Source organism: Trachemys scripta, chromosome 1, assembly GCF_013100865.1.
Source record: "Trachemys scripta elegans isolate TJP31775 chromosome 1, CAS_Tse_1.0, whole genome shotgun sequence".
NCBI classification, from domain to species: domain Eukaryota; kingdom Metazoa; phylum Chordata; order Testudines; family Emydidae; genus Trachemys; species Trachemys scripta.
In genome coordinates this window covers 309,631,223-309,645,966 of record NC_048298.1, presented here as the reverse complement: position 1 = coordinate 309,645,966, position 14,744 = coordinate 309,631,223, and the positions used below count along the sequence as shown (strand labels likewise).

At 44.7% G+C, this 14,744-nt stretch overlaps 1 protein-coding gene across 2 annotated transcripts in view; it reads right to left on the bottom strand.

Annotated features, from left to right (window-relative positions):
* The window catches only part of POGLUT3 (protein O-glucosyltransferase 3), a 65,289-nt gene extending 56,212 nt beyond the window's left edge, over positions 1–9,077 (bottom strand). The window contains exon 1 of one of the 2 annotated variants that reach the window (XM_034758828.1): positions 8,839–9,077. In XM_034758828.1, the coding sequence (XP_034614719.1) occupies positions 8,839–8,957 (119 nt within the window). In that variant the 5' untranslated portion in view covers positions 8,958–9,077. The remainder of the gene's footprint in view (positions 1–8,838) is intronic. The other variant, XM_034758831.1, reaches the window with a different exon arrangement.
* Between the last annotated feature and the right edge of the window lie 5,667 nt (positions 9,078–14,744).

Here is a 14,744-nt window from a genome sequence, read left to right as displayed (position 1 = left end):
CCAGGCTAGTGGTGGATTCTCAATCACTGGCAATTTTTAAAATCAAGATTGTATTGTTTTCTAAAAGATTTGCTCTAGGAATTATTTTGGGGAAGTTCTATGGCCTGTGTTATACAGGAGGAAGACTAGATGATCACATTTATTCCCTTCTGGCCTAGGAATCTATGAACTTACAGTGCAGCCATAAATGTTATCATGAACTACTTTATGAAGATGCAAGACACAGATATTTCTCATGTAGCCATATTGCTTTTTGGTACAAAAATGTCACATTGAAAAATAAAAGGGAAAAATAAGGAAAGAGTAGCACAGTATGTATGAATTCTGAAGAAATGAGCTCCAAATTAAAAACTAAGATGCCACTCCTGCAAGCAAATTTGTGTGGAAGGAGTTCTGGTCACATGCAGAGCTCCAAAGTTTGGGGGCTCTACATAGGATCAGAGGTCTGTTGGCAGAGTTCTCATTATAGGAGTGGGGTTTAAGGGCCAGATTCTTCTCTCAAAATATGCACTTACATTCCTAAGTGATTGAACAGAGTTGTGCACACAAATTTGGGATAGAATTTGGCCCACAGCATGGCTTACAGAGAGAGAGTGTGTGTGTGTGTGTGTGTGTGTGTGTGTGTGTGTGTGTGTGTGTGTGAGAGAGACATATATATACACACACGCACACACACGATGATGGTTTATATGTAGCTATACCACTGTGATTTCATTGTTAGTTTACAATCCAATTACTCTTGTTGTTGTTTTTTCTCATAAGAGCCATTATATACTTTCAGTGTAATATACTTCTATCCTTTGCGGAAAGCAGTCATAAGGAAGTACAAAAGTCAAGTCTCCAGGAGGGAGCACAGTGTATCAGTGTCTCCTCTATACCAGGCAGTAACTCTGAAAACCAAATTTACTATTCTCACTTATATCATCCCTATTACTATACTATCTGAGGACCTCACACTCTTTCCCATATTTATTCTCTTAATACCCCTATGAATTAGAGAAATACTGCTATGCCTACTCTACAGCTGTCAGAAACTGAGGCAAGAAACTAAGTAACCTGTCCACAGTCATGCAAGTCAATGGTGCGGCAGCTAATTGAACACAGGTCTCCCAAATCACAGGCTTGCACCCTTAACAGTACACCACCTTCCTTCTATGGCTACTGTCTTTGCACTCAGGCCAGTATACACTGATGTGTAAAGGTGCAGTACACAGAACACAAAGGCATTATGGTTTCTTAGTTACATTCACCACGAATTAAAATTGTACATAATTATTAGTAATAAAATCCAGTTAGATTTAGATCTTATCTACTTCACTTAGCCTTCTTTTGCATTAATGTGTTAGGTCTCAGTTGTTATGGTACCAATACATGTAACTATTTACAGTGTAAAACTGTAAAAAAATATGAGTAATGATTGCCACGCCCAGGCATTCATATATGTGTTACCGCACTTAAATATGGTAAGCATAATTGTTCAACTATTAAAAAGAGAGTAAATCCCACATCAATTTTTAGTTGCACAAATTATCACGAAAATTCCTTTCTAATCTTCTTTTTCTACTTTGATTTTTTTTTCTTACATGAAAATTTAGAATTTATGAAAGGTTCCAGATTGTCAGCTCTAGAAATTGAAGTCTTTTATTTAGAACACATCCAGGAATGGTAGAACAAATGTCTCCATGCTGTTCCTGGACAACATGCCTCATCTCTGTCCTGGAAGGACCTCCTGCATCAGTGAGAAAAAAAAGTTTGTCTCCAGGTCCTGGGCTTGAAAACTCCATTTGCCCATTCACCATGGAGGAGCAGGAAATTTTAAAGAGTGGTTAAATTCAGTACAAATAAGTAGTTTACAACTCTTATTTTTAAATTGCATGGGACATAGCCTTGGAAAGCAGGAGATATACATGCAATATTTTTCAAGCGCTGTCAAAGCACAAGACAGCCTGATCCAAAGGCTGCCAAAGTCCATGGAAGTCTTGACAGATCTCAGTGTGCTCTGCATCAGGCTCTAAATCAGGCCTCCCTAAGAGTATTCTGCACTGGAGCAGTAATTCCCAGCTCGAGTAGATATACCATGCTAGTGAGCTAAAAATAAAAGTACAGCTGTGGCCGTGTGAGCAGCAGGAGGGAGCACCAGTGAAACAAGGATAATTACCACGATTGGTTGCCCCTGTATTTCCCTCTCTAGGCCTCAAAAGTTGCTGAGGCATAAGGCAGGATGTTAGAAATCTTCCTTAATGATAAAGGGTTAGAGGATTGTGTCCCATTACTCCTAACTCCCATGGGTCATCTTCACTCATGCAAGTGGTCTCATGCTTCTCAATGGGGCATTTTGTGTAAATGAGTAAGAATCACATCTCTGAGTAAAGGCTGGAAGATCAGGCCCTTGAAAATATAAACAAGTCAGAACAAATTAAATCCCAAGATGCACCAAATCTGCTCCATAACACAAAGGAGCACAATCTGCTATGAGTGCAGAACGCATATGAAAAAGGTGCATTCCCTCTACACCATTTTATGCCTGGCTGCTACAGTAAAACCCTTGGGATCAAGCATCTCAGAGGAGCACAACTCAAACAAAATCCAATAGCACCAAGTGGGGAGCTCAGTGACTGGCCTGCCAAACATAAGGAGTAAGTTCAGTTGTGTTCCTTAATAAATAATTGCTCCCAATAGTCCAATTGTAGCAAGTGTTTACAAAACAATACAAAGAGGATTCATCTTTCTTGCATGCTTTCTGTATTCATAACCCAAGGGGGCATTTACTGAAAAGGGGCAGAGGTGCTGAAAACTCCTAAGAATTCATTAGTTTGGTTTGGCTCTTCATCTCTAATGTAATCACTATCTGCTCTGGTGCCAGCTGCTCCGATTCCCGGGCCTGGACATAAACAGTTAATAAACAAGCAATCAAGCAAGACAATTTAGAAACAAGAGCGACTGATTCATTCTGTTCCCTTCCTCCTTTATTATCCCCCTCTGCTTCCCTCCCACCAGCTGAAGCTGGTGCCCGTAAGTGCTGGGGCTGGCAATTACATCCTCACCACTCCACCCCCACGAGAGAAGGCACCTAAGAATGTGATCCACAAAAGCCAGCATGCCAGTGGGGAGCCACCTAAACTAGCCAAAGGGAGATGCTGCCCAGAATGCTGTGTGCTAAGCCCTGGGAGATAGGTGCCTAGGGAGAAGCCTAGCTGTGCATAGCAATTCACAAACATGCACCTGCTGCGAAGAGTCAGGCGGCTTAGGCACGGAGGGCTTTTCTTGTGGGAATGAGTTAGGTGTTTGCCTTGCTCCACACATGGTCAGAGGAAGTGGTGATGGCAGTACCTACTGTATAACTTTCAGCCCAGTGGTTACAGACACAGGTTCAATTCCCACCTCTCAGGAGGGTGCTCTAACCATGGAGTTATGGAATATTTTAATGTGGGTCTTTCTCAGTCTCTCCTGCTGAAGCTGTTTGACCGTAGCTAAATAATGGAAGAGTGGTAGGAGATGGAGGACTGGACCCGGGGTCTCCTAGCTGAATTCCCTAACCACTGGGCTACAGAGTCATTCTTGCTCCCTCTCTTGCTCTCTCTGGCCCAATGATTATTTAAGTATTGATCCACTGTGGAAGAGTCACTTGGGCCACACAGAGAGAGAGCAAGAAAAAAAAAGCAGGAATGACTCTGTCTGTAGCCCAGTGGTTAGGGCATCCACCTGGAAGGCAGTGGACGCCAGGTCTAGTTTCCCGGCTCCAAAGATTCTTTCATTATGTATTCACAGCGGAACAATTTCAGCAGGAGAGATTAAAGGAATCGCGCACATCAGAATAGCTAATACCTCAGTGGTTAAAGCACCTCCTGAAAGGTGGGAGATCCCTGTTCAAATCCTTTCCCCCACCTGACAGAGAGGGGGGAATTAAACCAGGGTCTCCCATATCCCAGGTGAGTGATCTAATGACAGGGCTAAAATGGATAAGTAGGCTTGGATGGATTAATCTTTTATTTGATAAACGTTGGGAAGGTCAATTTCACCACACACACACAAGCCAACAAAAAATATTTCCATCAATAATAAATCAAAATGTACAGATAGGAAAAGTAAGAAAAATGCTGCCTGAGCAGACGAAGGCCAGGAGGGATCATCATGATCACCAAGTCTGACTTCCTGCACATTGCAGGCCACAGAACCTCACCCATCCAATCCTATAATAGACCCCTAACCTCTGGCTGAGTTACTGAAGTCCTCAAATCATGATTTAAAGACTTCAAGTTACAGAGACTCCACCATTTACACTAGTTTAAACCTGCAAGTGACTCATGCTGCAGGGGAAGGCAAAAAACAAAACAAAACCCAGGGTCTATGCCAATCTGACAATTTATCAGAGTAAAAATACAGTGATTAAGATTTTTGAATTAGGCTTGTTACAAATGGACTAGTAACTGAATAGTAGAAACAGATACAATTTGTTGATTTAAAGATATTTACTTTGTATATTTTGACATGTGAAGTTAACAATTTGTGGTTTAGCAGTTATAAAACTAACTTTTTGAATCTCAACATCTGTCATTAAATAATTGTCTGACTCCCCCATAATTTCCTACAACTGTGAAAATTTAAAAGGATCATCTTTAAAAATAAACTATTATCCATCAAAATTATTTTAAAAACCCTGAATTCTGCAAAGCCTAGTTATAAGGTCACTGGCGGCACTACCACAATGATGATTTTGAATGGGACCCGATCTGGCTCAGGTGGCCTCTGAACACACCTATTGGATTGGGCCTGTATGCACTTTAGGCCACCAAATGACTGGCTTCCCCAGCTCATGGATTGCTCTGCAGCTTAGGCGGGAGGGAGGGAGTAGTGCATGTATAACGCTGACAGACCCCAGTCATCAGCGGGCAGGATAGAACCGGGGACCTTTGGAGCTTAGTGCATGAGCTAAAAGCCAACTGGCTATTAGCAAAGGCTGTAGAGTAAACTCATTAAATCTCTCTCTCTAAGTGGTCTCGGTGCCACTAGATGGGACACAACACCACAACCAGATGGTGTGTGGGTTACACATGTGTTCAGAAGGGGGAAGCTAGGGAACTTTTACTCTGAAAACTTATGCTCTGAGTGAGTTTAGGAGCTGACCAGGTTTGGCTGAAGTTTTGTGGATCGTAGTGGAGCCAAAACTGGGACTTAGGTACTTAAGCCCCAGACATAAACATAAGTACCTCTGTGGATCTGAGCCTTATTATCTCTGTGCCTCAGTTCCCCATCCGTAATATGGAAATAATAGTATTTCCCTACCTCACTTGGATGTTGTGGTGATTAAAAACCTTAAAGGCTCTGAGGTACTCAGATACTGTAGTAATTGGGTCTATATAAGCTCCCAAATAAAATCAACTACCTAAACAATTTGGGGCTCTTCCTATTAAATAAATTCAATACCTGCCCAGGGGTCCTCTGAGTTCCTCCAAGCTTTTCTTTCCTGGTCCTTGTGGAAATGAACAGGGAGCCTGCTCCCATCTTGCCAGGTTACAGCCCTGCTTCTTTTAAAGGACTCACTGGCCATCTCCTCACTCCCTCTGCCTTAGCTTTCTCCACTTAGGCGCCTGGTGCCAATCCGCTGGTGGAGGTTGTTGTCTGTACTGAGGCTGAGCCATGCTCAGACAATTTGAAGCAAATCTTCTTTAGCTCCAGAGATGACGGGAAAGGCAGCCTGTGGGTATGCCTGGCCTGACCTCAGACCTGCTCTAGCCATTCAATGGAGAAGGCAACAGCCCCACCTCTCCTTCCCCTAGCTCCATTCTATGTTGTTGCTGCTACCAGATAATGCCATCCCTTACCTGACTGCACTCTAGGGTGCGGCCCCAAAAGGGCTAGAATCTGATCCCATTCAGGAGTATGTCAAACCGTACTAGGGAACTTTTAGTGTATGGTAGCAGAATTCACATGGCCAGTCAGTGCACGGCAAACTAGTGCACTGTAGATTTACACCCCAGTTTTCTGTGCACTAACTCTCAATCTAGACAATCCCTGGGCCTTTATGAATTAATCTGGAGTTGAAGAATGATATGATATTTTTATCCCAATGAAGACAGTCTTTTCACAGGCAGAAACATGTTAGAAACAGACATAATTAAAAATTTTTATAATTATTTCTATAGCACTTTCAGTGTGTGTGGTGCTATATAATCACATGAAGGGTATCACAAACAGCTCCCTGCCTTGAGAAGCTACTACGAAAGCGTCAGTGGATCTATTTAGTTGGGTGGGTACCTCAGGCCTGCACAGTTCTACCTCACAAACTGCATTACAGGGAAACAATCTAGATGGGCTCCATGGCCCCCTACACGGGTATTTTTAGTAAAAGTCGTGGACAGATCACGGGCACTAAACAAAAACTCACAGCTCATGACCTGTCCATGACTTGTTCTATATACCGCTAACAAAAACTTGAGCCGGGGGGCTGCGGGTGCTGGGGGGGAATGCAGCAGTGCGTGGCCCAGGACCCCTGCTGGTGCTGGGGGGGAGGAGAGTAGGAGGCTTGGCCGGGCTGGCAGGCTCCCTACCCAGCTCCAAGCAACTCCTCGGAAGCAGCTGGCATGTCCCTGCAGCTTCTAGAGGGAGGGAAGGCCAGGCGCTGGCTCTGCAGCTCTCATTGGCTGGGAACCGCAGCCAATGGGAGCTGAGGGGTGGTGTCTGCAGGCAAGGGCAGCATGCAGAACCCCCTGGCCCCTCCGCCTAGGAGCAGCAGGAACATGCCAGCCACTTCCGGGAAGCCCCTCCCCAGAGGTAAGTGCCTCTCCACACCCCAACCCCCTGCCCCAGCCCTGAGCCCCCTCCAACACCCAAACTGCTGCTGCTGGCCCAGGGACTGCCCAAGTAGCCCCGGAGCCAGCCACACCAGCCACTGCAGAAGTCACAGAGGTCACAGAATCCATGACTTCCATGACAGACACACAGCCTTATCGTAACAGTACAGGGAGCTATCTGAAGCACTTACAATCTAAATAGGTAAAACAAACAAATGGTGTTAGAAAGAATTATTATTTTTCATACAGGAAACTGAGGCACTGACAGATTAAGTGACTTGCCCAAGGTCACGCCTGAAGACTCTGGCTGAGCCAGGAATTTAACCCAGATCCCAGTCCAGTGCTTAGCCACAAGAGACTATTTCCGCTCTTCTGCTCAGCTTACATTCTAAGGCTAACTTAATTGAAATTTAAAAGTAGACCTGCAACTCAACAATCTATCAGTAGAAATACCCCATTACGTGTTAAGCTTACCTAGATAGCCTTTGCATAAAGAGAAAAACAGAACCATAAATATAGAGATGTAGGACGAAATTCAGACTTGGTGGTAGGTGTAAGTCTATTGACTTCAAAAGGCATACTCAGCTCTTTTGAAAAGCTTATTTATATGCTTAATTGTGGTCTTAGGAGCCTCACTTTAGGTGCCCATTTTCAAAAATCTTGGCCTATATTTATACTTCACAATGTTTCCAGCCTTGCAAACAGTCACACCTGGCCAATTTTCCCCTCCCTATCTTATCATAACAGGGCAAACCACACAGAAACTAGCTAGTGATTGAAGAAAGGCAAACACCAACTGGAAACAATGGATTCAGTAAGAGCACCCATTCAGAGGAAAACCTTGGGTTTCACTGGGGTTACACAGGATATAAGTCAGTCCTGAATTTACCCCCATGTGTTTAACCAAGCCCCCCTGTAATATGTCAGGCAAGTCCAGTCTGCTGAGGTACTTCATTTCAGATGACCTTTGCCTTCCTTTTAAAGTTTAAGCGAATGTCACGCTCATGAAAGATACCAGAGGGAGAACCCTGGAGAACAGGTGCAGCACTCAGAGTGGGGAAAGCTGCCCTATCTCACCAGCACTTCAAATCTGATCTAGAGGCGCCGTACCTCTAAGGATCACCGGGTATTCCTGTTCAGTGCTTGGTCAATGCTTTGACTGGCAACAAGTAACCAGTATTAGTGGTTATGGGATGTATACACCTGTCCATTAGGAACTGGACTAAGGCCACCCAGTTATTTCACCTAGGTCACTCATCGCCATCACTGACCTGGGATGAAATTAAACAGATGACCTAGTGGTGAATTGCCTTATTACCTGTTTCGATCAGTGAAGGCCTCTACTTTGGTTTTGGAGAGGTGCCAAGAGTCAATCTGGAATGTGCCTGAGATTGTCACAGGGATAGGGATCATTTCCTTACAGCCCTTATCAAGTATTCATGCCGTCCTCGCTCCACCAGGAATGAGCCTTCAGCCAACACCCTCTGTCACTGACAGGTGAGGTGACCGATCAGCCTCCCGTGACAAGGGGAGTAGGGGGGGGGGAGACCCTACAGAGCCCTCAGTGCCACTCACCACAGACACACCCGCTTCTTACCCAGCCCGTTGCCGTGTCTCTAGAGCTGCTCCCAAATCCTCCCGCATGGGGCAGGAGCATCTGGCTCCCAGTAACTTGCCGGCTTGGGGGGGGGGAAACACACTGGGGGGGGGGGCGCTAGCAGGGCAGGGGAGCTGCAGCCTCCCCCTGCCGACACGCACACAAACAAATACGGCCTAACAACCTGCCCTGCACCCACCCAGCCCATGGGGGCCACGCACACACCCGCCGCCGTGCCCCCTGCCTGGGAGAGCCAGGGCCGCTGTTCGCGGGGCTCGCTGAGGGCACGAGGCTCTGACACACTCAACACAGCCCAGCCTGGCTGGCCAGCGCGGCAGGGCAGCAGCGGCCGCGGGGAGGCAGGAGGGGGTGAGGGGGAGCTCGGGAGCGCTGCCTCTGCCCTCCCAGCGGGGCATGGGGCCCACTGGGATCAGGATCGACGCCTCCTACCTGATCCGGTCCTTCTCGGCCCTTTTCAGCTCCGCGTCCCGCTCCAGCACCTGGACAATCTGCCGGGCTTCCTGCTCGCTGAGGAAGGTGAGATCGAGCCCGCGCGGGGCTCCTGCCATCGCCGCGCACGGGCTGGGGACCGGCTCTGTTCCCTCAGCTCCTGCCCCGCCCAGCAGCAGGCCCCAACTTGCGGGAAGCACCAACTCCCACCTGGGGGCCTGGCCCTGGCCAACACCTGCGTGAGTGACAGCCCGCTGACCTAACCCCGGCGGGGCGCCAGAGGCTGAACGGGGCGCCGGGACCAATCGCGGGTGCGCAGGGGCGGGCCGTGTCCCAAGGTGCTGAGCCGCGTTCGGAGCGAGACCCTTAGGTCTGCCGGGAGCGAGGCTGAGAGAGGCAAATATTTGCTCTGAGCCTTTGGCTATTGACGCGCATTCGGGCTTTGGCGATGAAGGAGTCACCTGGCTGGAGGGGCTTTGTCAAGACTTGGATGAAGGGGTCTGACCCGGGGAAGTTTGACCTTTAACAAAGGTAGAGATCCCCAGGGGAGGGAGCCAGCGCTGGAAACAGATGGCCCTGGGGCTGCAGGAAACACCCTGTTGGAGAGAGACCAGCACTGCAGTGAGGAGCCCTGAGCTATGGGGACACACACTATGGTCAGCTCATTTCAAATCCCTGCGTGACCAGCAGCCTGCTTGTTTGGGTCTGTGACCCTACCTGTAAAATGGGGATGACAAATCAGCCCTCAAGTACTATGGGGTAGCTGTGTTAGTCTGTATCCACAGAAACAACAAGGAGTCTGGTGGCACTTTAAAGACTAACAGATTTATTTGGGTATAAGCTTTTGTGGGTAAAAAACCCACTTCTTCAGCCCTGGCTCACAGCGTTGTTGTGAGGTATTTAATGAATGTCTGTAAGGGAATGGAACGATGTGGACTTTGTGTAATCACTTACAGAGGGGAGACAAGTGTGGTCCAGTGTAGGAACGGGAGTCAGGAGACCTTGCTTCTAATTCCTGGCTCTGTATCTAAGCTGCTGTGTGACCATGGGGAAATGACTCCAGCTGTCTGGGCCTCTGTTTCCCCTGCTGCTCTGTGTCTGTTTAAATTGAAAACTCTTTGGGGCAGTGACCAATGCTTAATCTGGGCCAGGGCTGAGCCCGGCACTTCTGACCTTGTTGTGTCAGTTATGAAAGTTTAAAAAAAAAAAAAAAAAAAAAATTGCTTGAGCCCCAGCACCTCTTTCATTACAAATTAAGCACTGGCACTGCCTGAATGATTGATTGATTGTACAGTGCCTGGTGCAAAGCGGACCCCATCTTGGTGGGGGAGTTCTACCTGCTACAGTAACACTAATAATAATTATTGATACCTGCATAAAGAGGGGGTAAAATGTTACTAAATCTGAATTTTCCATTTACAGGGGAAGCAGGCAGGAGCATTTGACCCTGAACACAGTTGTGAGTGATTTCACAGGCTGCAAAGCAGTGGAGAATCAGGCTTCTTAATTGCTAAGCATTATTATAACAACACAGAAATAACTTTTGTCCTGGTGTCAAGTATCAGAGGGGTAGCTGTGTACCAATTGTCCTGGTCTAATTTCTGATGGCTCTTATTGTGGAGCAACATGTTAGAAACTATTTTGATGCTCCTGCATTGTATGTATCAAGATAAGAATATATTACCCTTAATATTTCAACCAGAGGATTAAAAAAAATCAAGATTTTTTTAATTGGGGCTAAATTGCAGGTGCAGTCACGGCAGCCATAGGCAGGAGTGTGGATGCAGTTTCCACTCATTAGTTTTCAAAAGGAAAAATGCACGCATTGAAATAATAATAGTAGTACAGTGAGACTCAAATGATGGGCCTATCTTAAAGTGTAGTGGTGAGTGTGATTAATTTGTCTTTTAATGGGTAAGATGGTCAAATTTGTTATTTACCTGGGTCAGCACTGGAAGGATTTATTTCAAACAAAAGGAGAAGTTTTAAAAAAAATTCAGTGTAGATTGAAAGATGCGTCACATTTATACTTTACTTTGTGACCCTTTTCACTATGATTTATTTCATGCGATTAATTAAACTTGCCTGTACTTAATCTGCATGATAATTAGTTCAGCAAGAACAGACAAGATTCTACAGTTCTTCCAAAAACTCAGGGCCAGTTGCTACAAGAATCGACTGCTGCACATTTCACTACATTCCCTACCAATATTTCAGCATCTGTAAACAGCCCCTTGGGCTTTTTGCATTTCTACCACTTGGAAATCCTTTCTTGAGAATATTTCATTTAACTCATCCTCAAGGATGAGTGAGGCTAACCCCTCCCACAGCACAGCAGTGTTTGTAAAATCAGGTTTGCGTTTGTTGAATGTTTAACTAAATTCAAAAATTCATATGCTTGTTTTGTTAAAATATTATGTTTGCTGTTGAAGAAAAAAAATCCAGAATACATAATGTTGTTGTTTTAGTTAAATAAAATAATTTAAATGTCTGTCTGGTGATGTTCTCCTCCTAATACAGCATGGCAAGAAAATCCTCCAAATATTAATGATAGTTCACCTCCCAATGACTCCATAAACATCTGCTTCAATTACCTTTGGTAAATGAAATAACCAAACAATCATTCATTTTCTGATATAGCTATAAAACTAATCTGAAAAGTTTTTGAAATAAATCACTTAAAAATGTATAGTGTGTACTTTCTAAAAATGAAACCTAAATCTATCTCTGAGTTGTGAAGAATATGTATTAAGGTTATAAAGACCAACAAGAATGCACTTTTATGTAGAAATCCATGATTAAATTGAGTCTTCCTGACTAGTGCTTTAAATCAAATCCACCCTGCTGCTTTCATTTATGTAGGTAATTTATTTAAACTATGATATAACAGATGGAGAATAGGTGTAAGGAGCACTGGAGGAAATTCCCAAACCCCCCTGCCTAATAGTAATGTAGCTAGGTTTGACCCTTTATTTCTAGTTATTGGTCAACAAATATATGCAGCCATCTGCTCAGTGTTGCATCATAGGCAACTGAAGAGCAAGTGACAGCTGGGAAATCAAACTCACAATTTATATTGACTACTGACCATCACTAGAAAGATGAGTAGCAAACAGTTTATGGAGCACATTTGTTTCAGTCCAAAAATTTAGATCAGTTCTAATCACTAAAGCACCATAAGCATTTATAAGGCCTTACTCTCCTTTCATAGAATATTAGGGTTGGAAGAGATCTCAGGAGGTCGTCTAGTCCAATTCCCTGTGCAGGACCAACACCAACTAAATCATCCTACCCAAGGCTTTGTCAAGCAAGGCCTTAAAAACCTCTAAGGATGGAGATTCCACCACCTCCCTAGGTAACCCATTCCAGTGTTTCACCACCCTCCTAGTGAAATAGTGTTTCCTAATATCCATCCTAGACTTCCCCCACTGCAACTTGACACCATTGCTTTACAGCTTTATACCACTGTAGCAATGTAAAGAAGCCTTAAAACTTTTACATCTGTTTTATACTCTTGGGGGAATTCACAAAAACAATGGGAACAATTTACTAAGCTGACAGGCTGCTTCAGAACCTGCCCCATGCCTACCTTCTCAGAAACACCCCAAAGCCCTGCCTATCTACACTAAGTGCCACAATAGTGAGCGGGAGAGACAGAGTGTTTCCCTCTCTCCCGTGAACAACTGCCCAACCCCCCCTCCACTGCCAGCGGTGATTTATGTCTCTACTGGCTGCTCCGGATGCCCGAACCAACCTGCCTGTGCTGCTGGGGAGAGGCATGTGACTGTTCTTGCAGCTTCCCCGTCAAAAGTGATTTTTCTGCAGGAAAGCAAAGAAATCTGCAGGAGACATGAATTCTGTGCACGCACAGTGATGCAGAATTACCCCCAGGAGTACTGTACTCAAAACTGTATAAGATGCACAAAGAGGCAGCCCTCTTGTGAGAAACCTGCAATCTATATAGGCAAGACAACACAAATAAGATATAAAATGCACTGAAAAGGGCAGTGTGGTCCAGAGGATAGGGCACTGGACTGGGAACCAGGAGAGCTGGGTTTCTGAGTCTGCCACTGACCTACTATATTACCTAGGGCAAGTCACTTCACTGGTTTCTCCTCCCACCCTTTCTTTGTCTTGCCTAGGTGTGAGCTCTGGTACCAAGTATTGAGAATATTTGCAAGAAAATGAGCTGGAGATAGTGCTTGTCCCATTCAGTTTTTTTTAATGCTTGTAATTTAACTCTGTCATTGCATATTTCTCTTTTTAAGATCTCACTCAGTTCCTTCCAAATTTCAACAGCGTCAGCAATAAAATGTCTATTTCCCTGCATTTTGTTCAAGGCTACAGAAATAGGCTTCCGGGGACTCAGCATGTGTTCAACATTTCTCTTAAGCCCAATGTTGGGAACTTTGGCTGTGACAGTGCCATCTATTTTTTTCATGATTTTGTCCACAAACTGTCATCAGATTAGGGCCAGTTATTGATATAGTGCTCAAAACAGTCACTACTGAGTTCCATTGCACGTCTTGTGGGAGAGTTAGCTTGGTTCCTCCCACTTTTTTCAAGCAGCTGCTGCAAAGTGGTTGTTACAGAAGTATTTTGCAATTTCAACAACATTATACTTTGTTTCTTGAACACTGAAGTCTTTGGCTAGGTGGTGCATGAAATGAGCACTGCAACTGTATGTTATTAGCTTGGAACTACCTTCTAAATAATTTATTCTCATCTTCGTTACGTTTGCAGCATTGTCTGTTACCAAGCTGCGTACTAGACATTTGAATTTTTTTTCACAGTTTGTTATAGCTGTTTCTTATAAGTATTCTGCTGTGCGTGCATTTCCTGATGTATCAATTGTTTCTGTAAGGAAGACATTCCCTTCTTCTGTTGTCACACAAGCACATACAACAGGATCATTGTGCTACACCCATCAAGACTCAGGTTAACAATTTTACCCTCTAGACCTTTTGCACACTGCTCAATTTCTCTTTCATACACTTTATCCAGTAATTTGCCTGCGACATCTGCTCTGTTGGGTGGACTGTATCCTGGTCTTAATGACTGAACCATATTAATGAAGTGTGGGTTCTCAATCATACGGAAAGGAGAGTTTACTGCATAACCAAACTAGGAAATTTTTTCATCAATTACCTCTTTTTCTTGTAATTTGCTAGTTCTTATCACAAACTTATCTATGGTTGTTTCTGGATGATGGAGATTTTTTTTTTCTTTTTGCTACAGGTGATATACTGTGGCTACGTGACCTACATGATGTAACTGAAACACTATCATTGGCAGATAACTCTGAAACTACAGAAAATGATGGTGATCTTGAAGGTGTATAGTCTTCAGAATCCTGTATGTTGAGGATGGATTCTCCTAAACAAAATAAGTCAATGCAGTTATTTAATTATTACCATACTGCTCATTTAGTATTACTCATTGCATTCACTGACACTCAGTACTACTTTAACAGTGAAATTGTAAAACGAAGATCTGCCTATTTCAGTTATTTATTTTTTATCACAACTGCATCTAAAATGATAGTTGTTACTCTATGATACTATTTTTTTTTTTTGCTCAAACATGAGAATTCAAGAGTAATCCAGAAGGAAGCCAGGCAGTCCTTAAGAATAGGGTTACCATATTTAAAAAATAAAAAAAGAGGACACTCCAAGGGCCCTGGCCCCGCCCCAACTCTGCTCCTTCCCCGCCCCAACTCTGCCCCTTCCCCAAAGTCCCCACCCTAACTCCCCCTCCTCCCTCCCAGCCACGTGAAAAGGGCTGCCCGAGTGCTACCGGCTTCACAGTTTGCCGGGCAGCCTCCAGACCCTGTGCCCCCGGCTGGCGCTTCCCCAGCCCAGCTGGAGCCCGGGAGGGGAAGCGCCCAGCCGGGGGCGCAGGGTCTG